This window comes from Chenopodium album, chromosome 25, assembly GCF_948465745.1.
Source record: "Chenopodium album chromosome 25, dcCheAlbu1.1, whole genome shotgun sequence".
Taxonomy (NCBI): Eukaryota; Viridiplantae; Streptophyta; class Magnoliopsida; order Caryophyllales; family Amaranthaceae; genus Chenopodium; species Chenopodium album.
In genome coordinates, this window is record NC_137858.1 from 7,368,020 (window position 1) to 7,391,592 (window position 23,573).

General features: G+C 34.7%; 1 protein-coding gene and 2 pseudogenes across 2 annotated transcripts; 2 read left to right on the top strand and 1 right to left on the bottom strand.

The window, feature by feature from the left end:
- The first annotated feature begins 1,389 nt into the window (after nt 1-1,389).
- On the top strand, nt 1,390-13,367 carry LOC145614347 (putative GTP-binding protein OBGC2). Its single transcript, XM_081669396.1, has 11 exons — nt 1,390-1,582; nt 3,173-3,648; nt 3,914-4,005; nt 4,617-4,700; nt 6,972-7,049; nt 7,307-7,507; nt 7,583-7,690; nt 8,193-8,267; nt 9,856-10,064; nt 12,778-12,963; nt 13,067-13,367. The coding sequence occupies exons 1-10, from the start codon at nt 1,446-1,448 to the stop codon at nt 12,872-12,874; spliced, it is 1,557 nt and encodes a 518-aa protein (XP_081525522.1). The 5' UTR covers nt 1,390-1,445; the 3' UTR covers nt 12,875-12,963; nt 13,067-13,367.
- Nucleotides 13,368-14,630: 1,263 nt separating this feature from the next.
- LOC145615513 (dehydration-responsive element-binding protein 2D pseudogene) lies at nt 14,631-15,796 on the top strand (annotated as a pseudogene).
- A 1,679-nt stretch (nt 15,797-17,475) lies between these two features.
- Nucleotides 17,476-21,727, bottom strand: LOC145613440 (purple acid phosphatase 2-like; annotated as a pseudogene). The gene is made up of 9 exons (XR_014106949.1): nt 21,305-21,727; nt 20,355-20,555; nt 20,141-20,252; nt 19,686-19,916; nt 19,196-19,280; nt 18,588-18,640; nt 18,194-18,422; nt 17,984-18,105; nt 17,476-17,864 (listed from the first exon to the last, which is right to left on the bottom strand). The product of XR_014106949.1 is annotated as a purple acid phosphatase 2-like (transcript).
- Between the last annotated feature and the right edge of the window lie 1,846 nt (nt 21,728-23,573).

Sequence of the window (23,573 nt, forward strand, 5' to 3'; positions counted from 1 at the left end):
TAACAACACTTCAAGGTCTTCAACAGCATGATTTCACCTGTTAAGTGATATCAAGTTATCATCCTACAGCATTGATGATTGATGATGCGTTTTAAGAGCCAATGCAGGGGCTTGATCATTTTAGGGCATACTATTATTATGATTGTGTAATTAGAGTATTAGACTGATTAGCTACTTGTCATCAATTTATAGGGATCTTTGATAAATTATCTTTGATAATTTAACTTACAGTTACAAATATAATCAAAGTTTATATTAATTGGATATAAAAATGCAAATGGGACCTTAAAAAATTCAAACAAATTTTCTTACTCATTTGAATTTTGAAGTAGTAATAGTCGAAGGTCTCTAAGCCATCATTTTACTTTTGAACCTATCCAAATGAGTGCTACTCTCACAAGTCACAACTAGCTACCATAATCTCAAAACTTTCTCAAACATGGGGTTAATTATGAGCTCAATTTGGATCCCTAAGGGTCAAAATAGCCCACGAAACCTTTGACGGAATACCAATTTGATAAAAATAATATTAATAAATGGAGAGTGGGCCCCACTAACGGTTTTAACGGCAGGATAACGGCAAGGTTACCGTATGGAAACAAAAATTATATTGGGGTTACAGTGTAGAAAGTCATATATGTTGGGGCACAACGTAGTAAAGTGAAAAAAACAGGGTTACTGTGTAGAAAAACCCATAATTTAAAGGTGAGATCAAATTAAAGGAAATTATATCACTAACCTAACTTTTGTACAAGTGGCTTTGAATATTACACCACCGTCTTCAACCCCTTCTCATTTCCACCACCGTCAATGGCGTCAAAGTCATACCAACGTTATTAGAAAAAATATTGTGTAGAACGGACTCACGGTGAGTCCGTCTACACATAAACACCAAATATTGTCATTCCTTGGGAGAATTTTCTTTAGCCACAAACCCAAAAAAAAAAAACATCTTTGTCACCACCACCATCTTTACCTGTGCCCTACCAACAAAACACCTCTCTTCTTATCACTTTATATCCTCCCTAACTCGATCCTCCTCTTTTCTCACATCCAGATCCCCATCAAGCCATCATAAAAGATTATAGTCGTCACAAACTCCATAAAGACCAACTCTTTATCTTATTGTCTAGAATCCCAAAATCCCAACTATACAAGATCAACAAGTTGTAAATTGTGATGCGAGAAACCTAGAAGGTGAGCCCGGTCTCACACAATACCTTTCGAAATTGTTATACTCCAGTACTCCGTATTAATGCCAAACTCGTTTTCTTGTTTAGGCTGGTGTCAAAACGACACTGTTTTGTAGATATGAATTTTCAATTTTATTTTTACTTAATTTTATCCTTATATTGTTTTAATCATTCATTTCTCTTTCTCTCCTCTCTTTCTCTCTTCAACTGTGCTCATTAAGCTACAGTTAAACTCTCAGTTCACCGGGAAAAATGGCGAATTTCGCAATCGTCTCTTCTCCGATATCACCATTGTCGACGTTCCGCCGGATTTCTCACTTTTCCGGCGAATCTCCGTCTTCGTCTTCTTCTTCCTCTTTCTTCTCTGACCTCCACCTTCCTTTTCCCAGGTATCACACATTTTATCTCTTTCCTTAAATTAGGGTTAATTAGGGTTTTTTTTTTTTTATTTTTTCGACTGGAATTAAAATTGATATGAACAATTCATTTCATGTTGTTTCTACTCTTGACCTCTTGTTATTTCATGCAGTTTAGTTCTGTTTTAGAAGATTATTTGATGTTGATTTTATGGTGTCGAATTATGTTATTTATCATCTTTTGCGGCGCTTTGTATTGAATTTTGTTGGTAAATGTTCATGAGTTGGTGACCTAATCTGTTCATTTATCAATGTGAAAGACAAATTTTGATTTAGAATCAAATGTGAGGAGGATTGTTGATGAAATTATCAGGTATATTGCTGCAAATGTAATTGTTGATTGTGTAGCGGATAGCTGTATAAAGGATACTCCCTTCGTCTCTAAATGTTGTTCCTAAGTGGATGTATCACAAAAAGAAAGTCGAAGTAAGAACAATATTTAGGAACGGAGGGAGTATCAAGAATTTGAGCTTCATCCTTAGCAAGCTTAAATCTTCATTATTGTATGCTTACTCGGTTATTTAATTCTAAAAGTAAAAACATTTCGATTATCAAAGAATGGAGGGAAAACTTTATTATGTAGGAAAGCATCACTTTTATATCAACTAAATGTAATTTAATAATTTAACACACATTTAATTAGCCAAATTAGATTGATATTTTAAAAGGAGAGATAGTATGTAAATGAATATATTAGAAGTAGACGAGAGAGTGAAAGAGGATCAAAAGAAGATCCTTGTGGATGTTGTAAAGGAAGGGGAAGAGGAAGAGGAAGAGGAAGAGGATGGAGCTAATGTAAAGTGAAGTATATGAAAGAGAAAGCGAGGTGTCATAAGGAGGAGAGGAGGGAGAGTAACTTAGAATATAAGTATGTAGTTGTCCACAAGTGATGGTTCAACAATTTATTTTTCTTTATACCAAGTAGACAAGTATAATTTATTTCGCTATAATAATAAATTGGAAAGTTTGCAGGAGAAGTGCATGTGTGCATCTTGTTTGTAAATCAGATTCATTTAACCTATTCATCTATATTTGGAAAAGGAAGGGAAGTGATAAAGGGTACTCGAAAAGACGTTAAGCAGTTTAAGGAAAGATGATGAATAGGTGGTGGGTTTTACTATACTCCTCCCCTCCCCCCCTTTGTTTTGAAGGATTATAAAGGGAAGTGGAGTAGGATTAGGACACATGGCATGCAAACATCTTTCTATAAAATATTAGTATAGAGACTATAGACAAAGATATATTAGTATAGATATAGATATGTATGGGTTTAATTGGATGGATATCTTTGTTGTTTAATCAGCTCATTTCATTTATAATATTATTTTTGGTGATGCAAGAGAATTCTCTTAGGATGTAGTTTTCGAATATCAATTATTGGCATTTTCTTCAATAGAAAACTATCTGACTTTGTTGTTTAATCACATGGACATTATAGCTCTTTATCTGCAAACTCTTTTCATTCCACACCACATATGTTTTAAGTTTTTGTAATGCCCTTTTTGTAATTTTCAGACTATGTAAACAGCTTGCTTTCTGATGCCCAGTATGTCTTTTTGGTAGGTTTGATCATCAAAGAAGCTACTGTAAAAAGGTTAGAATTTGCACAGTTTTGTGTGCTGCTGTCAAGGTCAAAGAGTATTCTTTGTTAGCATCGGATGCTTTCATGAAGGAGCCACATAAATATTTTGATCATGTAATCATTAGTGTTCGTGCTGGTGATGGGGGGCATGGGGCAATCTTTAAAATGCCAAACCAAAAGGCTTCTTCCAAAGTTGAGAATAAATATGACAAGGTGGAAAAAAGAAAAAAGATTTCATACAAAAGGGATAGTGATGGATCTCTTATACTTCCCCTTGGTGGACACGGTGGTGATGTTGTGATTTATGCTGATGAGAGTAAAGATACATTGTTAGAATTCCACAAGCAAAACCGTTATAAAGCAAAGCGTGGTGGAAATGTTGATGCTATGGGTGTTTTGAACTCCAAACAACGAGATGGATCTGCTGCTCAGACATTGCGAATACCTGTCCCGTTAGGTTCTTATAAAACCTTTAATGGCTTTTTTTTTTCTCCAAATATGTTGTGATACATCTTTGTTTTCGCTTATTCATATTGTTATAATCATATTTTATTCCTGTGTCGAGGTTGAAGGCAATATAAACTGCTAAACTCATTTAGAGCTCAAAGGTTGTCTACATAGGAGAGAATTAATACTTTAGTATTAAATATACACCTGTAGGATCCAAATTATGTGGAATACTAATGAATGATATGGCGCTCGCCCCCTCTTCTTTATGACAGGTACTGTTGTAAAACGGAAGCGAGGTAAACTTTTAGCAGATCTTGCCAATCATGGTGATGAGGTTCTTGTGGCAAGGGGTGGACAAGGAGGGGTAAGGCATCAATTTTTTGAATTTGTAGATCATTAGTTCATTACTTGAATCAGAATTTTGGAGTAGAACTTTGCTGTTCTCTGTTATGTATTTGAACTAAGGCCACTGTTTTGATCTATAATGAATGAAAATTTTCCCTATAACCATGTAACCAAAGACTGCAGTCTATAATTTTGAGCTGTTGACAAGAGAGGGGGCGAAGAAATATAACCTTCGTGTTGCCTGAATAGTAACTCTACTCCATATACATTTTTTTTTTGAAACACTCTACTCCATATACATAGATCGCACCTGTTAAGCCTTTCTTCATTATCTTCTCATGTTGAGTGTCTATGGATTCCGTATGCATATTGTGTCATGTTGTGTTGACATAGTTGTGGCAGCCAAAATTCCTAGTTAGAATGAGATAGCTCTAGAGATTTTAGGCAAGTATCATTGATCTTTCTGGGTAATTTTTTTTTTTTTCAAAAAAAAAAATTCTTTTTCTTTTAATTTTGTTGTATGTCTTTTCCCCTAGGAAAGGTACAGGGTTGGGGGATTTTGATGGGGTATTTATTGGCATCAGGATTCTCACCATGAATTTGGTACTCTGTCTTTTTTCCTCTTTGCAGATAAGCCTACTAGAAATGCCAGAGCAAAAGAAAAGTATGATGGCAGCTTTGACAACAAACATATTGAGAGATGACAGTGATAAGGTTAGTCTCAATTTATTCCAATATAGTATGCTTTAGCCTTTTGATCTATGTAATAAGGGGTTACTATACATTTTCCTTTTGCAAAACACACATTTTAAAAGTTTGAAACATGCATATGCTAGAGCCAAGAGGTTGAAGTTTGTATCAACTGATTTGTTTTGGGTTAGCATTCAGGTTATTCTGAAACTCTATCTGAAAGACATAAACTAGATGATCATTATGTATACTTTTACTACATATTCTGTTACAATTGCATCTACTTTAGGTTCTGTTGGTACGAATTTGTTGAAGTTTATTCTACTTTTTACCCTCTCAGTAACTTCTGGTGTGTTTGGGGTGTTAATTAAGATTTTGAGCTCTAATAAGCAAGTAAATTTTTCTTCTGTAGGGAAATTTTTATACTTAATGAGGTATTGGGATTGAAATGTATCCTTAGTAAGTTTTAAATTATAATTGCTGATCCATAATCTCATTGAATATTAAGGATGGAAAGATCTCGGTGATTTTTTTTTTTTTAATAATTATTAGGTAGAACTCTCTCCTTTTAATAAAGTTGGTAACACTTCAAAAATGCAGATATTTGTTAGTTTGTTTATCATATCAATTACTCTTATGTATAATTCAGTGCAATATATGCCATATATTGGGATAATTAAAGTTAAAAAGTTATACGAGTTGGTTTCTATTGATTTTTAATTTAAGTGGAATTATAAAGCACTTTCCCCAATCTCATGTCCATACTAGAAATGAATCCACATAGAAGGTTTGATTACATTGGTATCAACACAAATAGAATAATAAAGCCAAGATTCTTATCTCGCTTTCAAAGTGGATGATTTGTAAGGGTAAAATTAGGGTTTTGTCAATTTTATATAATTGCATACATACTTTTTTGTCATTAAATGACTTAGTATCTCTATATAGATAAAACCTCATTCACAACAACCTAGAAACCACCAATACCCAAAACCCATGCAACCGAATGCCTTCTTTGTGACCCTCTAGACTTGATTGCGTTTAGTAGTAAGGCCAATATCCAATTGGGCCAACAAATTGTGTATTGCTACTAGATAAACATTACAGTCATCTTAAATCAAATTAATTAATTATCTTAATACTTATAAAGTATCATAAAGAAATGCACCTTGATTAGTTAGTGTCAAAATTTAAATTGTTATTATTTTTGTGAAATAGAGTGCCGTAGTTAATACAATTTACATGTAATTTCTCACCATCTATAAGGTAAACACATGTGCATGTGGAGGTGTGGCTTGTCAAATTGTATGCCACATGTCAAAGTGAAGTGGTCAAGTTCTTTATCATATGAAAGCATTTGCATAGTTATAATTAGCCTATTGTTACTACATTTTATTTTATGTCATTTGAGCACGCTAACACCATGCACGTATACAGTATTAGTAAAATTATTGAATAAACGAGCATCCACATGTTATAACTATTGTTCTTTTTTTTTCCTTTCCTTTTTACATAATCATATATGATGTCAGGTGACGTGTATTTCCCATACTTAAATAATCATCCAACTACATGTCTATTAGCAAAATAATTGCAGCTACAATCGTTATCAATAACATTGTCATAACCGGTTGATAATTTTAGAAATGGAGAGAGAGGTGAAATTAGGGGTCAACAGAAATGACAATAATTTAGAATGTTCACTTGTAATGTACACTGTTGTCTAAAAGTAAGGAAAGAAAGAGAATCATGTTTCTGACAACCTTCTAATATTTTAACTATGCTGATGTGGCAAGGGTCCTAATAACAAACTTGGTTTAGTGAGCTATGAGTTAACTAACTAATACGCACTAACAGCTCAACACCTCCTGCAAGCTCGAGGATTTGATAAGTCAAACTTTCGGGCTTGTGAAGAAGATGTCAATGTTAAGCAGAGAGCAAAGTTTGGCAACAATATCAGCAACCTGAGGACTTGTGGGAAATTCACTGAGCTAAAGAAGACCTGTGACTCTGTGAGTACCCTATTGGATATCCCTTGTGTATACACAGTCCAATTGAACATGATTAGTCTTCTTGGTATGTGGAACTAGAGTAAGAGGGATGATCTTTGAGGAAGAGAGGGAGTAATTATCATTTCTTGCAAGTTTTAGAAATATGTAAAGTTTTTCTTCATTACATAGCAATCTTATGTTTTCTGGGCCTCCATAAAGCATCTTTTTTCTATCATATTATGCTGTTTTTGATCATAAAGACTTATTCACATTTGTGCATTTTATATTTGCTGATGAATGGCAGGTTCTAGTCCTTGGTCAAGCTAGGGAGGAAGTCAGTTTGGAATTGATACTCAGAGTAGTTGCTGATGTTGGTCTTGTGGTATATTCTCTACTGGTTATTTTAAATTTCTTAATCCTTTTGATGCTTATTCTGTTTGATAAATATTATCTATGCTACCTGTTGTCTCTACCAGCATCGTATCTTTAGTTTCTTGTCTCTGGCTTGCTTTGGTCCTTGTGAACAGGCAACCTAGGAGACTGTTTGGGGCAAGGAGAGACAGCATTACTTTACAACTTTCCCCCACCCCTGTCAAGGTTCTGATAGTTGAATTTTTAATTTTATTTTTGATTTCCTAGGGACTCCCAAATGCTGGAAAATCTACCCTTTTATCAGCTACTACACTTGCGAAACCGGACATAGCTGATTATCCCTTTACGACTCTGATGCCAAATCTTGGTCGCCTTGATGGTGACCCTTCTTTAGGGGCAGCTATGTATTCCTCTGAAGCAACATTGGCAGATTTGCCAGGTCTTATTGAAGGTGCTCATTTGGGCAAGGTACTTGAACTGATGCATTTTCAACTACCACTTAATCTGGCACAAGTTACTAATTCTGTAACACACATTCTGCAGGGTTTGGGTCGTAATTTCCTTAGGCATTTGAGGAGGACTCGGTTGCTGGTCCATGTTGTTGATGCAGCTGCAGAGGACCCTGTGAAAGACTACAAAACAGTGAAAGAAGTATGCATTGTTCTCCTCATATAGCAGCTAATTGAACAATGCCATGCATAGCAATTCCTATGTTCTATAAATCATCTTGATGAAACCTTATTTCTTCCATTATATACTGTCCTCATGACAAGGTTACTAATGACTGTCATGTGGTCTTTTCCTAGAGGCTAGAACAGTAGCTATTTGTGTTTGTGACAATGTGGACTTGAAGAGGCCTACATATGGTTTGAGACTCTGGGTTCTAGTATGGGGCCACAAATCATCTATAATATGAGATTGGCTGGCATATTACTTATCGCTGTATTGCAATTATATTAGTTCTTTGAAACATACTCTTCCCGATATAATTATATCCTTCATATCTTTCTCAAGTACACGATTCATTTTCATCCTAAAGATTTTTCAATGACATTGGTGTATAAAAGATTGTTAAATGATTGCAAGTTGTCTGCTTTAGATCCTGAAGATTTACCTAAATTAGTCCAAAACTAATTTACCTATCTGTGTGCAGGAATTGCGGATGTATAATCCTGATTACCTTGAACGACCATTTATTGTGGTATTAAATAAAATTGACCTTCCTCAGGTATTGTCATTTTCTGTGCTGGTGGTCTTGTAGCATTTTCTTACCATGTTTATGCATTTTTTTTTTCTTGCTTACTGATAATCTATTATTGGATAATGTTATGAGTTTATGATTGAGTACAAACACTAGTATCTTAAGACTTCTTTTTGTGATAAACACCTAGATTTCATAGCTGATTTGCTTCACAAGTTTGTGTCTCAAATTATTGCTACTATCTTAAAGTGTGATTGCATATGTGGCATAGGTTGATAAGCAAAGCCATGCTCTAATGTCCTGCCAGTATCATCAAGGACATTTGGTGGCGTTAACAATAAATTTGTTACTATATTGGGTTCTGATTATCACATACAATTTTAAGTGATTTATATAATAGTGATATGAACTAAAGAGCATTTGCAAACTGATTATTTTTCATCTAGCGGTATCAGGAACGTATATTGATGGAGCATTTGATATGAAAATTGGCTGCCTTGTACTTTTCTTCCAAAACAGAACCTCAGTTTAGGTCTAAAAGTGAAACTGCCCTGGAAGTTTATTCTTTGTGCTTCTGTTACTTTGTAATGACACCTTGGCCTCGTGTATTTTCTTTTTTTAGTTTTTGAAAGTTAATGTACTTTTATCTGTACAATTTTTGTGAAATACTTATTAACAAAAGTTCCTTCTTTTCTGGTTGTAGATTTTTATGTTTTGTATGAAATCCCAATGATGCGCTTTATATGTAATTTTTCTTTTATTCATCCTCAACGTTAGCTGTTCTCTATATTAATTTATACTTCCTTTAATTTTATATTGCAACAATTACTTTTTAAAGAATGTCACAAATATTGCATTGTTTACATCTCCTTTCACATTTAAAATATCCAATATGCATGTACTTACATCTCTAAGTCCCTTATTCAGTTGGGTTTTGAGGGTAAAGGTTTGTGGTCCGTTACCTTTTACCCACATTTTCTGAAATTTCATGCCTCTTTTCCATGTTGCAATGTATCTTAATTTTACTTTGGCTTAATGTTATCATCTACTCCGTTTGTTTCTTTTTGTTTGCACTATTTGCTTTTTGCACAGTTTTCAATGTAATATTGTAATTAAAATATCTCATCCTACGTATAGCAATAAATATTTGTAAAAGTTATATGTTTGGAAACCATAAAACCTAGATGTATCTAACAAGATTCCATATGACTATGTTTTGAAGTGTATATTTATCCTTCAAATGTTAGATTCCATTTTCTTTGGAATCTCCTAAGATTCCAATAGATGAATCAATATGATGATTAAGATTTTCCGTGTAATTACTTTTTCAATCTTTATAGACTTGGCCTTTATTGCCTTTGTAAACTTGCTTTTCTTGAAAATATTTTTCCTCTGAATGTGCTAGAACAAAACTCCCTACTTGGTTAGATTTATGACTACTTACATGATACATTTAGATCTCCCTTGACTCCTTATACCGCCAATAGAAGGATCCTTGCTAGATTGTTATTTTTTATTTTCTTGTACAATAATCTTAGTTCTTGACTAAGATTGTTTTTGTTATTTCATGATTATTACTTTAATTGCTAATTCATTCTGTTCTAATTTGTTCCAGGCAAAGGATAGACTTCCAACCCTGACTGAAGAAATTCTAAAAATTGGTCAGGACAGTGGATCCACTCCCCTGGTGTTAGGTGCAAGCTCTGAATATACAGCTCATACTAAAGCCGACGATACAATTCCATCAGCTTCTGAGACTAACAAGAGAGATAAGGAGATCGAGGACTATCCACGACCCCTTGCTGTTGTAGGAGTCAGTGTTTTGTAAGTAATCATTTAATTTAGCATATGGCTTACGTACTGTGTTATCAGCATTTTTATCGTTATCGAAGCTTTAGATATGTGCATGTAGGACATAGTGGTGATCTCATTAGGCTGTAGGTCTCTCTTTTTTTTTTTTTTAGTTTCTTACATTTTTCATGTAGATACAATGCTTTGCATTTATGGTCCCATGTGTTGTGGTCGAGTTGAGTAGTCAAATTTGGGTTTTAAAGCAATTTCAATCCGCTAAAAATATTGCGTAATAAAAGGAATCTGTTACACTAACTCTGTTACTAATTGAAGAGATTTCAATTCCCTTCTTGCACGCATGCATACTATGCGGCATGGATATCCAAGTGTTGAATTAGTTTGTTGTGTGATGCACTGTTAACAGACTGGAATGGCAGCTTGAAACCCTTGAAGTGTCAAATTAATCTACTTATTCACTGTTATTTTGCAATGAATATTTTAAAGCTATATATGAAACTAAATTGCACGCTGTCAATCTCGTCGTACTTCCTTTGTTTCATAAGAATTGTAACACTTTGTGTTTCACATTTGTTAGTTTACTCCTTTGACCATTAATACCTCTAATAATCAATTATATGACTATTAATATAGATGAATGATATTTTATGCTATGTTAATATTTTTATGAAATGAAGATAATATAATAAAAATGGTCAAAGTTTGTATAAGTAAAAATGTTGCAACTTTTATGAAATGAAGAGATTTTACAATTTGAGCTAGGAGTTCTTGTCGATTATAGATTCACTTCATGGTGAGAACATTTATCTTACACCTGGGTGCAAGATAGATTTTGTAGTATTGAGAGGCCTTTGTTTACACATAGTTATTAAGTTGAACTACATTGTACTAAATACTAATAGACAAATGCTTTAATATGAAGTGAACTTTGTATAGAAAAGAGTAAGATGGTAAAAGTCTTAATTAGGTAGGTCTTTTATTCAGCTTTGAACTGACCTGTAAAGAATTTATTATGTGCAAACACATACCCAGAATTTATGTAGAATGGCTGAAATTATACTTTTACAGATGCACAATTTAGTAATAGACAAGAGTCATGCATAACTTTTGAAAGTTTATCAGGGTATAAATGTAAAAGCAAGAAAAAGTGAGGTTATCAGATAAATATCATAATTACTGCAAAAGTATCCCTTGGGAGTGCAAGGTTACCCAATTTATCTACAAATACTATTGATGCTTATACTCCACGTATTTTTATGCTGATTATCAGTGGCAAGAAATTTTTGCATGTAGAAAGGGTTTTCAAGTGTCTTATGTTTCCATTTCCTTGTGTCAATTGCATCCTAATCTTTGATTGTTTTTACCTTTTACCCAACAAGAGTATTGAAGCTTGTTATTAGCCCTCTTGATATCTTGAAAACCTTACCATGGAATCCAGGTGTTGGGACTTATCATATCTTCTTCCTTGCCCAACAACAACAACAACAAAGCCTTAGTCCCAAAATGATTTGGGGTTGGCTAACAAGAATCATCATAAGGAATCGTACGATATAAAGAAAGGGACATAACAAGATAATCGTTTGAAAGAGTTTGAAAAAGGTGAATGAACTGTGCAAACGAAAGAGCATCCAAGATAAATCAAGGGAGTTATAAAAGAAAACCAAGTAAAAAAATTTTGGAAATTTTTAAAGGAGTGCTTAAATTGTTGGTGTGAAAAACATAAAGGTTTGAGAAAACTTTAGCAAAGGAAAACAATAGATAGTACTCTGTAGAACAACAATTTCTGCAGAGGGAAAACTAGCCTGGTCCAACAATTCCTGCAGAGGGCCTAATAGAACAACTATGATGTATAAGAACTTTCTAGTGCATCAATGTCATTTTAGTTAGACTCTAGTAGTTAACATAGTTACATGAAAACTTTGTGAGCTTAATATAAAAATGATTCTATTCATAAGTGATTACTGTAGTTATGGTAATCCATGTAGAATACTCATATGTATATGTTTGTGAAGAGCTCTTGACATTGTTTATAAGCTGTTCACACCATATTCAAGCACAGTAAACAACAAATTTATCCTAATGCAATCTAGTTATAAGCATGGTCCTGTGTACAGTTTGTTCTGTGTCCAAGCCATTTGTGCAATGGCTGAAGCTGGATTTGAAAATTTATATGCACATTGTCTTCTGAAGGATAGATTTGTTCTTATAACAGCATCAAGTGTTTCTTTCACTAGTGTAAAAATGAAGACTTAGCTGATATTTTAGAACAAGTTAGGATCTTTCTGAAAGATGTTTACATATTATGGAAGAATGTTGTGACTTTTTATCCTTAAGGTGTCTTGTGCTTTTATACATTAATAGAGTTAAGACGTCCTGGTCTCATATGTAATTCCCTGAATCTCTTAAGGTTGTTGAGGATGCAAGCAATTTCCATTGATTTCTGTTTCTTCTCTATCCTTCCTTTTGTTTTACACCAGCAATTTCACTTGTTAGACTTGATCCGGTCTGGATGTGTGTGCTTCATTTATAAGAAAAATGATTATGGAAAAGCTTACCATTCATCTGTGTTTGTAGTATATGACTTGGACACTAATCTTCACTATGCAAAACATTGAGCTAGCAGTGCTGTGGAAACGAAAACTTTTCAACTATACTTTCTATCTGCATAATTTGCATTAATCTGTAAATAAAATTTCCTTGTGACCATGGATCTTTTGCACATTTTTAGGAAGGGCATCAATGTGAAAGAGATGTTAGAAGAAATAAGGAAAGCGTTGCGGAAATGTCGAGATACTCAAGAATTCCCTCTTGAGTTTCAGCGTTAAGGATTTTCCTTACATATCACAGGTTTTAAAGAGATGACATTACGGCAAAAGGTCAGGTCATTTATGTTGATGACACCAACAACATCAAGGTAAATATCATTTTTCTTGTGATTGTCAGGCAATTATCTGCATCTAACACTGGTTCATCAACATATTAAAGAGGTTTATATGGCTGATGTTTCTTTCTACCAGGCTTATAAGTTATGAAGAATCTGAGCATAGAGTTGATAAATCATGCTGGTTCTTATGGCCTTCGCAACACATAATTGGGTTCTTTAAATGTTCAAACTAAGTTTTCGGACGTCTGCGCTGCAGCTCTATTGGTATGGAAGACTTCTGCTTCTAAAATCATCCGCACGCACACATCACTAGTGCCTAGATTAGTATAAATAGTTTCTCGTTCTTCCTCTTGTGTTTCCCATTAGTATCATAGTATAGTGAGCATGGATAAAACATGGTTATCTTGTGGGTATAAATATACAGTTTCTTAGTATCGCTTTCTTGAGTTACTTCACTGTCATTTTCACTTTTAGTTGAAACATTATTTAATGGGTATAAATATATGTCAAGCCTAATTCCACTATCATTTTCACCCTTTAATATTTCATCCACTATGACATGTTAATTTTTATGAGAATCTCTTGCAACGTACATAACTGTCATTCGCACTGAAAACCACTAGTTTCCAAGAATACGAGAAATATACTGGTGTAACCTTTGGGTTTGGCCGCGCCTACCTTTAACTCCTCGAACAATAAACCCTGTAAACTCTGTGTCCCAAAAAAAAGAACCCCTTATGACGAGGAGTCTTTGGTGTCAGCAGTCGCCCCATGCCTTCGACAACTGTCGGAGTAAACGGGCCCCGCTCTGTCTCAGAAACATCAGAGGTACAGAGCTATGATTATACAGTAAGTTCTATGAATCTTGAACTTAAGAGTTTAATACGTCAGAGATGATGGTAGAGAACTTTTTAATGACAGTCCCACGTAATCTTTCTTGACATGCAGACTCCTGCAAACTGTCAACCCAGTGGAAGGGAGACCTTTCAGACTTGCCTTGAGTTTCCCCGGTGTGTGCTTATCCTCAATCCTCTCCTGCTTGCTAAACACACTTGTTTAAAATATAAATTTTAGGAGAGAGAATTTTTTTGACACCCCACCCAATAGGAAATCGGTCCTATCCAAACCCAAACTTGGTTTCACACTATCCCTTGACTCTTGCCCCTCTTTTTCCCTCTAAAAGCCAAGTTAAATAAAATCTAGGATTTTTTTTCTTTTTCTTTTTTGATGAAAATTAATTATCTAGTCTGTATATGTTACTCGGACTCCTTATTTCATCTCAGTTACTTGTGTCGGATTCCGACTTTTTATTTTAGGCTAAAATCATGGAAGATTGTCACTAAATAACTAAGTCGGACACTTAAAACATGTATCCCTGTTTGCTGCAAGTACCTGAGTCTAAGTAACTTATCCATTTCGTTTTAGTTTCCTTAATTGGAAAAAAAGGAAAAAAAATGTGTACAAATTCAGTTTGCCAAGTGTGGATGTTGTATGGAGCAGGGAGATATTAAAGAGACACGATGAACAGGTTTATGCTGACAGCTATCAATCCAGATTTCACTGTAGACACGTATTAAGGGGAAAAAAAAAGGTTCAATTTTCCCACCCATTTTAATACATATTCATCTCTCATCTTGCAACATATAAATAACAGAGGAGTTACCCACCCCAATAGCGTCCAGGAGTGCAGCTTAGCTCATCAGTAGCCTTATTATACACACGAACTCACATTTTTCTCTCTTACTTTCTTTCACTCTCTCTCTCTCTCTTTATTCATTGTTGTAAGATATTTGCCTGATCTCTGTACTAGTTTCTCCTACAATGTTGAAGTCCAAGTTGGGCTTAGTGGAGAAGAAACAGGGGAAGAAACATCAGGTTTGCCAGGCTAGCTCTAGGAAGGGTTGTATGAGGGGCAAAGGGGGACCTGAGAATGCCCTTTGTACGTACAAGGGTGTCCGACAGCGAACCTGGGGCAAATGGGTGGCCGAGATCCGTGAGCCCAATCGCGGTGCTCGCCTTTGGCTTGGCACCTTTAACACCTCTCATGAAGCTGCCTTAGCTTATGATGCTGCTGCTCGTAAGCTTTATGGCACTGATGCCAAGCTCAATTTGCCTGAGGTCTACCAACCCCAGCTTCCCAACTTGGCTCAAACCCATGTTCAGGCTCAGGTTCAGGCTCGGGTTCAGGCTCGAGGCCAGGTTCGGATTCCTTGTTATCAGAATGGGTACAGCCTGTGCTGCTCATCAGAAAACAGCTCGCTTTCTGGTGCAAGTGACCTTAGTTTTCCAATTGAGGAGACTAATTCTACTTCCACAATCACTGATAGCACTACCACAAGTGTTGAGAGCTTTGGTGAGAATGAAGTTGGGATTAACCATGGTCTCTGGGAGAATTCCAACCCGAGTTTACCAGAGCTCGACGATTCGTTGTGGGCTGAGACTGCTATGACCCTCGGATTTCCTCCCCCTGTCACCGATCCACAACCCGAATTTTCAATCTCCGACGAACCGGGGTTATTGTCCGGCAACTTATATGATGACAGCTTCCAGTTTCTATGGTCTTCTTAAACAAAAAACCAGCCACATATTTGAAGGCATGAGATGGGATAGAATAGCCACCATGAAGTCTAATATAGACTACTTAGTAGTAGAAGTAGATGAATATGTAAGTGAATAAGGGTTTAAGAGGAAGAAGAACTTGGGATGTGACTGGTAAGGATGAAGTAACAAATATGTATATATAGGACTATTAAAAAGTACCTTTGTTTTTTTTAATCCTTTTTTTATTTAGTAATATTGAAATATGAAATAGTAGTAGTGGTACTTACTATATTTAGGAAGTTTTAAGATTGTAAGGGAAAGAAGTAGGAATGGTGGTAATTCTCTCCCCAATCATTTGGGTTTTCTGTAAAAAGACTTACTATATATAGTTGAACATGTGTACAAATTTTATAGGGTAATAATATATAAAAGTGTTGCAGAGTTTCTTCTGTACTAAAAATTTTGTGGAAGTCATTCTCATAAATCATACTCGTTTTAGTCGTCTCTTTGCAATCTCCCAGCTCCCAATTGTTTTCTACTAGAATAGTAGAATTCCCTCTATTATTTTAGTCTTCTAGATCTAGATGCTTAGAAAATCACATCTTTAAAATATAAAATATAAAAAAATTAAAAAATACTCATAATTAACATGGTTATAATAACATTATTAATGCCTTTCAGTTTCCTTAAAACTACACATACTTTCACCCACCTATAATAGGTGGGTAGCGATCTAAAAAAAAACTATACATACTTTCTTCATTTTTTCTATTTGTTCGGTTGTTCCATGTTGACTTTTCGTTCGTGTAATGTAGAACTTTGATTAATAATATCTTTAACTGCTCACTATTTATTAAAAATTGAGATAACATTTATTTTAACATTAATTAAAAAAAATAAAAAATGCTTGAGTATCAATTTAAAAAGTTAGAGTATTATTGTACTTTCAATGTACTTATGTACTCTTATGCTTGCAAATGATTGTTATATTTAACTTTTTTGCATAGTTTGTGATGCAAGATTTTAGTATAAATATCTTCAAACATAAATTTTTGTATATAGTTGGCTACATCATGAGTCAGGCATCATGAAGGTTACTTCGTTAGTGTTATAGAGTACTCAGTCAGGGGTTACCTTGTCTGTGTTATAGGGATTACTCGGTCATGGACTACTTTATCAGTGTTATAGGGATTACTCGGTCAGGGAATACTTTGTCAGTAATAGAGGGATTATCCAGTCAGTGTTATAGGAGTTATTTTGTTTTTTCTACAAGTGATCACATGTGACTAGTTGTACACAAGACGTGATGTTTAAAGGTAGAATCGTGTTCCCTTCAATCTTAATATGGATAAACTTATGTGAAATTCTAGTACGGTAGGACAATTCTCCGTACCACTCAAACAAAATGTGTCCAATAAACTAACATTGTAAACCGTATAGTTGAGAATCTTGCGACGGAGAGACTATATTCATATGACCCATGAGATGGTGACAGTGCTTGGCAGAAGATTACTTATTATAATGATTTAGCAAATTAAAGTAAAGAATAGCGGTTATAAATATCTACTGGAATTGAATCTGTTCATACTTCATACTTCGTTTCGCCGAAAATATTATCTCAATTAGGATTAAGATTTGGATTTAGGACCCACTATTTGTGAATCTAAAGTCTTTAATAACATGTGTATTTTATGAGGATTGTTAGCTACGTGCTACGTGCCCTTTTAAGGTGTATGAACTATGTAGGGCGATGAGGGAGTATGTAATACGTAGAGCTACACTGATATTTTAGTTTTCGAACATAAAAAAATACTTTGTACGGAGTATTAAATACTTAAATAATAATCGTTTGGTTTGATATAGAACGTACACTGTGATATTATAAACCCGTTGTTATTTTTACGTAGTTTTAGTTCCTATAAACTATAAATGTGTTTCAGGGGTTTATCGACCAAACAATTTTACTTCACAAAATTTAGCTATTTGAATAAGCACTTACATTTATCCCATCATTGTACAAAATACGTATAGGGGAGCTACATTCCATCCTAAAGTATTACAGTTCTAATTTTCTTGTACAAGTGACAGCATTCTTGACATAAACATTTTTAATAAAAGGCCTGAATTAGCAAACATGTTGATATGCAACAATGACCAAACTGAGCTGCAACATATGGAATTACTCTTTTTACATTGAAGCAACCGAAGCTTCTTCTTGTATAGGATGCCAATATCTATTATGAAGCCATAAAGAATCTGCTTCCACAGCATATCCATCTTGATTACGGTGCCAACCAAAATACGCATGTGTTCTGTTCTTGATGTCGAAAATGCCATGACCAAAGCTGGCCTCACGATAAGCAGAGTACTCTGGCTGTGGTTGGGTCATCCTGTATTAGAGTCAAACAGCAATTTTATGAAACTCATTCTTCTAGTCTCTACAAGGATAGAAGTGATAATGCATTTAATAGTCATGTTATCAATTGAACAAAGTTTAGTAAGAACATACTCGTAAACTAATCCTTCCAGATTCCCTCCATCTCCAATAGTTATGTAAACTGGAGCTGACTGATCACTGACAGGATCACATACACCATTACTGATGTTATATGCTATGTTGGATATACGTTCCTGCATTAACAAACGCAAGCTAAGTGTTAAGGGTGTGTGGTTGGTTGTGAGACAAAGAGAAAGTAGATCATAGATTTATGATTCTTACTGATCTCTCATAGGCATGTACATGACCAGCAAAGATGACGTCGACCTTGTATTTGACAAAATATGGTTCATACAGAACTCTCATGGTTTCACCCTCCATGTAGTGATGCACGTAACTACTATACATTGGGCAATGCATTATTGCATTACAACAACGAGCCAAGGGGTTTCAGTCCGGTTAACCTTAGGCAGTTCATCCATTAGCCATTTGTATTGAGGTGTGTATTTCCCTGCATATGTACAATGCATATGAAGAAGTTCACAAAGAAAACATCGTACTATAATATTTACATGCTCTTTTTGTGAAATACCATATGATTAAACCTTTGCCAAACTAAACTAGATCTAAGGATACTTGGATCTATGATACTACAAAAAATAATGAAATAACCTACCAAAAGCTGAGTAGGATGCCATGACTATGATATAGGCAGAAGCTCTTTTAATTAGGGGTGAGCATGGGACGGGTATCCGTACCGTTAGTACTAACGGTTCGGGTACCCGATAACCAATATCACTAAAAGTGATATCCATAACCCGAACCGATAAGTTCGGGTACCCGGATTTCGGGTACCCGAATTTTCGGAACGGTTATCGGGTACCCTATAAAGTATCCAATAGTGATAATTAAACTTAAATAATTAGTTATTATGATATTTTTTAACACTAATTAACAACAATACCACATGATCTTGACCAAATTATTAATAACATTACTAATTATTGATATTTATAGTGATTATGAAGTAATGTAAGAGTTTAAATATTGAAAAGATAGATTTTTAAGTAGGAAAAAAAACAAAATAATTGCTTATCGGAACGGAACGGGTACCCGTTAATTTTAAAATGATACCCAAAAACCATACCCGATAACAAATTATCGGAACGGGTACCCGAACCGTTATGGTTATCGGATCGGGTACCCTAATTTTCGGAACGGTAACGGAACGGGTTTTCGGGTTTTCGGTTTTTCGGGTAGTTTTGCTCAGCCCTACTTTTAATAGAGTACCAATAAGGAGCAGTACTGTGTGATGCTTGATATGGTGTTGGAAATCGATATGTATATGGCTTAAATGGTAGTCTCACCCTGCAAGAAGCAACAAAACTCAGCCCTAACATTAAGAGAAATTGCACCATTTTACTGATGGATTGAGCCAGAAGGATTAAACTTGGTATTGGTATAGTTGATTAGTGATTTCATCTTGCATTATATCCTTCAATGGCAGTCGAGTGTCAACAACCCCAAATTCAAGAATTGAAGAGAGAGTTACAAAAGTGAATAGAAAAAACCAAAGAAAATATATGTTCCTTGAAGAATATGTAAACCTTTAGTTTGACATAGCTATTATAAACTAAATCAAATAGTATACACTGGAAGCTGTTTATGGCAGTACAAGATGTCCATTGAAGAATGTCCACTTGTGACCCATGTCTCTAAGGCAAGCAAAAATTGATATCTGTTTGAAGTAGCAGCAAAACATTGAAGAAACGTACCACTTTTGGTAGAAAATCTATTTCATGGATTCCGGCAGTCCAAATCCATGGTTGATAAGCAGCATTTCTTTCAATAAATCTTCCCCAGGTATCCCACCTTGCATTATCATTGTTTGGGTAGTTGTCTGCATATGATAGGTCTCCAACAAACAGGAGTGTCTTGCCTTTCGTTGGGTTTAACTCGTAATGTGTAACTGTCCTGTTTGAATCATGTGTCTGACCAAGGTCCCCTGCTTGTTGTGAAGTTACCACAAACAAATAATGTATACAGTTATCATACTCTAGCCTTCTCAACACTAAATACTAAGCCAAAAAAAAAAAAAAAAAAAAAAAAAAAAAAAAAGCCAACAATGAAGATTTTAGCATTTGCTGATTATTACTGCGTAATTAGCATGTAATCTGAAAGAAGCAGTTGTGAGTAGCATAATTGGAAACCTTGAAAATGAAGCCATACCTATAAGACCGAAAGTATAAGGGACATCAGGACCAGGTTCTGGGGGTGTATGAAACCAAAATTGCCTCGACGAATTGCCAGATCCAACCTCATAGTAGTATTTTGTATCAAACTGCAGCCAGCATGCCAAGTGCAATAGTAAGAAAAATTCCATGTCCAAATGCGCTTAGGAAATGCTTGATAACCAAACTAAGAAAATCATGCTCGGGTGTACCTCTAGCCCCGCTATAGTGCAATGGTGAATGTAGCCTGAAGTGTAATTGACATACTTGTAAGTAAGAACAATGCCTTCTGCAAGCTTCTTTTCTGTGCTGTTTTCAGCCCAGTAACTTACTGTGTTTGATCCAGGCTCATCTGGAGTTGTCCAAGAGACAATCACAGCTCTACCAATGTGGTCTCCTTGTGTTATATGAACCTTCATGAACCATACTAACAATATAAGAAAAAACAAGCATGATCTGCCTCACTTCAGATCATCAAACATAACTAGGAGGTCTAAAGATTCAACCAACAGTATTTTCGATTTCTCTATGTATGTCGATATATGTTACTCGTACATACATTTCTCATTAAAGCCGATAAATTATGTTCCTGTAGTCCATATCATTACTACCACCCCCGTTCCCATTTACTATTTATGTAGTTGAATTTTGAAAACTTTGTTCGTCTCTAGTATATAGAAAGTGGCCTATTGTTTTGGGACGGCCCAATTAAGAAATGCGGCCTAAGAGTACTTCCCAAGGGCAGAGGAATTAGATTTATTACAAAGATGCAATGAATGATATTAACCAAAACATACACTGAATAACAGGTTACTTATTCGTTTGCAATGACTTGAACAATGATATTAACCAAAACATACAATTTCCAGCATATTAGCATATAAGAATAATTCCATTAATCAGAATTATTAAACACATTAGAGCTGAGCAATATCTACCAATGACTAACAACTTAGTATACTAACAATCACTAATCAGACATCATTTATACAAAATTAGAATATTACTGTAAAACCCAGAATTTAATTGTAAAGCTGAACAATATCTACAAATGACTAACAACTTAGTATACTAATAATCATTAATCAGATATCATATATGCAAAATTAGAACACATTACTATAAAACCCAGAATTATTATACAGTAAGATTAGGAAATTACCTGTTGTGGAGCATTATAACCAGGAGGAACTTGGAAAACATCGCTATCTAAGGGCATATCAAGTGAAAGATCATTACTTTTTCTTGAGAAGCTACTTGTTATACCCCCTTCACAAATTTCTGAAACATTTAAGATAATCACACCCACAATTAGTAGCAAAACAACAAGATTAGCATAAACCCACTTCATAAACATCTCTATTTTCTCTAAGCTAAGCCCAAATGCTAGAATCTTTCAAATTAATACAAGATTATCTATGTTTTTGAAGTGGGTTTTCTTCTTTTGCATGCATAATCTGTTTGAAATTTGAGCTGTAGGAAGTACAAGAACAAGGTGCCACAAAACTAGTTAAATACAGAAAGAATTTTTTTTAAGGAATTTTTATGTATGAAGTGGCAGTATAATGTCCTTATTTGGAAGGAATATTCATTCCAATTATTCGAATTTTTGGTTAATATGATTATTAATGATATAATGTTCCAAACTAATACAAGTAAGTAGGATTTTGATTGATTCAGGGATTTAACACTGATCAAATTATTAGTCTTTGAGTAGGTAGGCTTTTTTGGGCACATTGAAGAGGCTGAAAATAACTTCATTTGGGCCTTTGACAATCTCTCATATAGTCATATTGTTTTTATTATGGCATTTAAACCAAAGTATACAAATACAACTTACAAGTATATTTCAATTTTCTCAAGAAAATTACAAAGACTTTTGTGTGAGCATAAGGTAGATATGGAAAATCCAATTATTCGATATTCGATATTCGATTTGAAAACCTGGCTAAAAATCTAAGATATCCGTTGAAATTATCTTACCTGAATTTAACTTTGAGCTTAATTGAACCGAGCTGATATAAATGTATGTGTTTCATAATTAACAAATTAGTATTTTACGGAGTAACTAATGAACTAAAATATGACCTCTCTTTTACAAATAACAAAAAGTCCTTTTCTCAAAAGTCATTTTCTCTAATTAACTTGATCTGAACGACCCAATTGTCACATCTACATAACAGTAACACGTATACATTTATTTGATATCAGTTAAATTAGTAAACCACCAAGAATCTAAGGCCCCAAAAGTGCAACATATATTCAACCAAACACTTGGTATGACTCAACCAAACCACTTGATATGACTCAACCAAACCACTTGCATGTAATCTGAAAAAGTTAGCCATTCATATCTAGCCTTATGCTCACATATAACTTGCACTGAAAAGTGAAAACCCACAAAATGACTTAAATTTTGAGAGCAACATGAACTCAACAAAACATGATAATATATCAACCAGACTCAAATTGACAAATAGTATTTCGTCATATTTTTCAGTTAACCTATTGTTTAGGTAATTGATATGGTAGATATGGATCTTAATTGAATTTTAATTGGATTAATTGGGAGTTAGCTCAAGTTTTGGTAGTTAGTTGTTAGTGCGGTACAGCTGGCAAATTTGTTAGAAAGTTTGTTAGATTGCATTTTTTGTAATTTCTGGTGTTAGTGGAGAATGACGTAAGATCCCACTATAATAACTACTTGTAACAACTTTCATTTCATTCAATGAAAGTAAATTCCAACCACTTCTCTCTCTACAATTCTTCTTCTCTGTTTTCTCTCTTTTCTCTCTCTATAATTCTTGGAGTTTCGTCCGCCGTTGGAGGAGCTTCGAGCTCTTCCTTATCATTGGTATCAGAGCCATTCTTGCTAATTTCTTCAGTAAGAGATTCTGGCGCCTCCGCCTGTCACTAGAATAGTGGCAGCCATGGAAGCTCAGCTCAAAACTTTGGAGCAGCGTCTGGAAGAGCAAAATTCCAGAATTGAGCATAAATTTGAGGAAATGATGAAGATGATGCAAGCGATTCATGTTGAGAAGGTTTCGACTCCAATTTCTGAGCCGTCTACTCCTTCATCTGCTTCGAATGACAGTTTTACTAGGTCCAATCCTACCAGGACCTTAGGTATGAACCCTAAACTAGATTTTCCTCGATTCAATGGCAATAATCCTCGTATTTGGGTAAAGAAGTGTTGCAAATACTTTAGTTTATGCAAAATTGTTGATGAACATAAGGTTGATTTAGCTTCCTTGAATATGACTGATAAGGCTGAGAGTTGGATGATGAATTATTTGTCTGTGAGGCGTTCTGTGGTAGTAGATTGGAATGATTTTGTTGTTGATCTATATGCTCGAATTAGAGATAATTCTACTTTGGATGCTGTAGAACAGTTTAATAAGTTGCAGCAATTTGGTTCAATTGAGGAATAT

Bases quoted from the DNA above. Each gene is read 5' to 3' on its own strand.
- LOC145614347 (XM_081669396.1), top strand. From the start codon at position 1,446: ATGGCGAATTTCGCAATCGTCTCTTCTCCGATATCACCATTGTCGACG. The intron at 7,050-7,306 runs GTATATTCTCTA...TTGATTTCCTAG, and splicing joins TTGCTGATGTTGGTCTTGTG to GGACTCCCAAATGCTGGAAA. The intron at 7,508-7,582 runs GTACTTGAACTG...CACATTCTGCAG, and splicing joins AAGGTGCTCATTTGGGCAAG to GGTTTGGGTCGTAATTTCCT.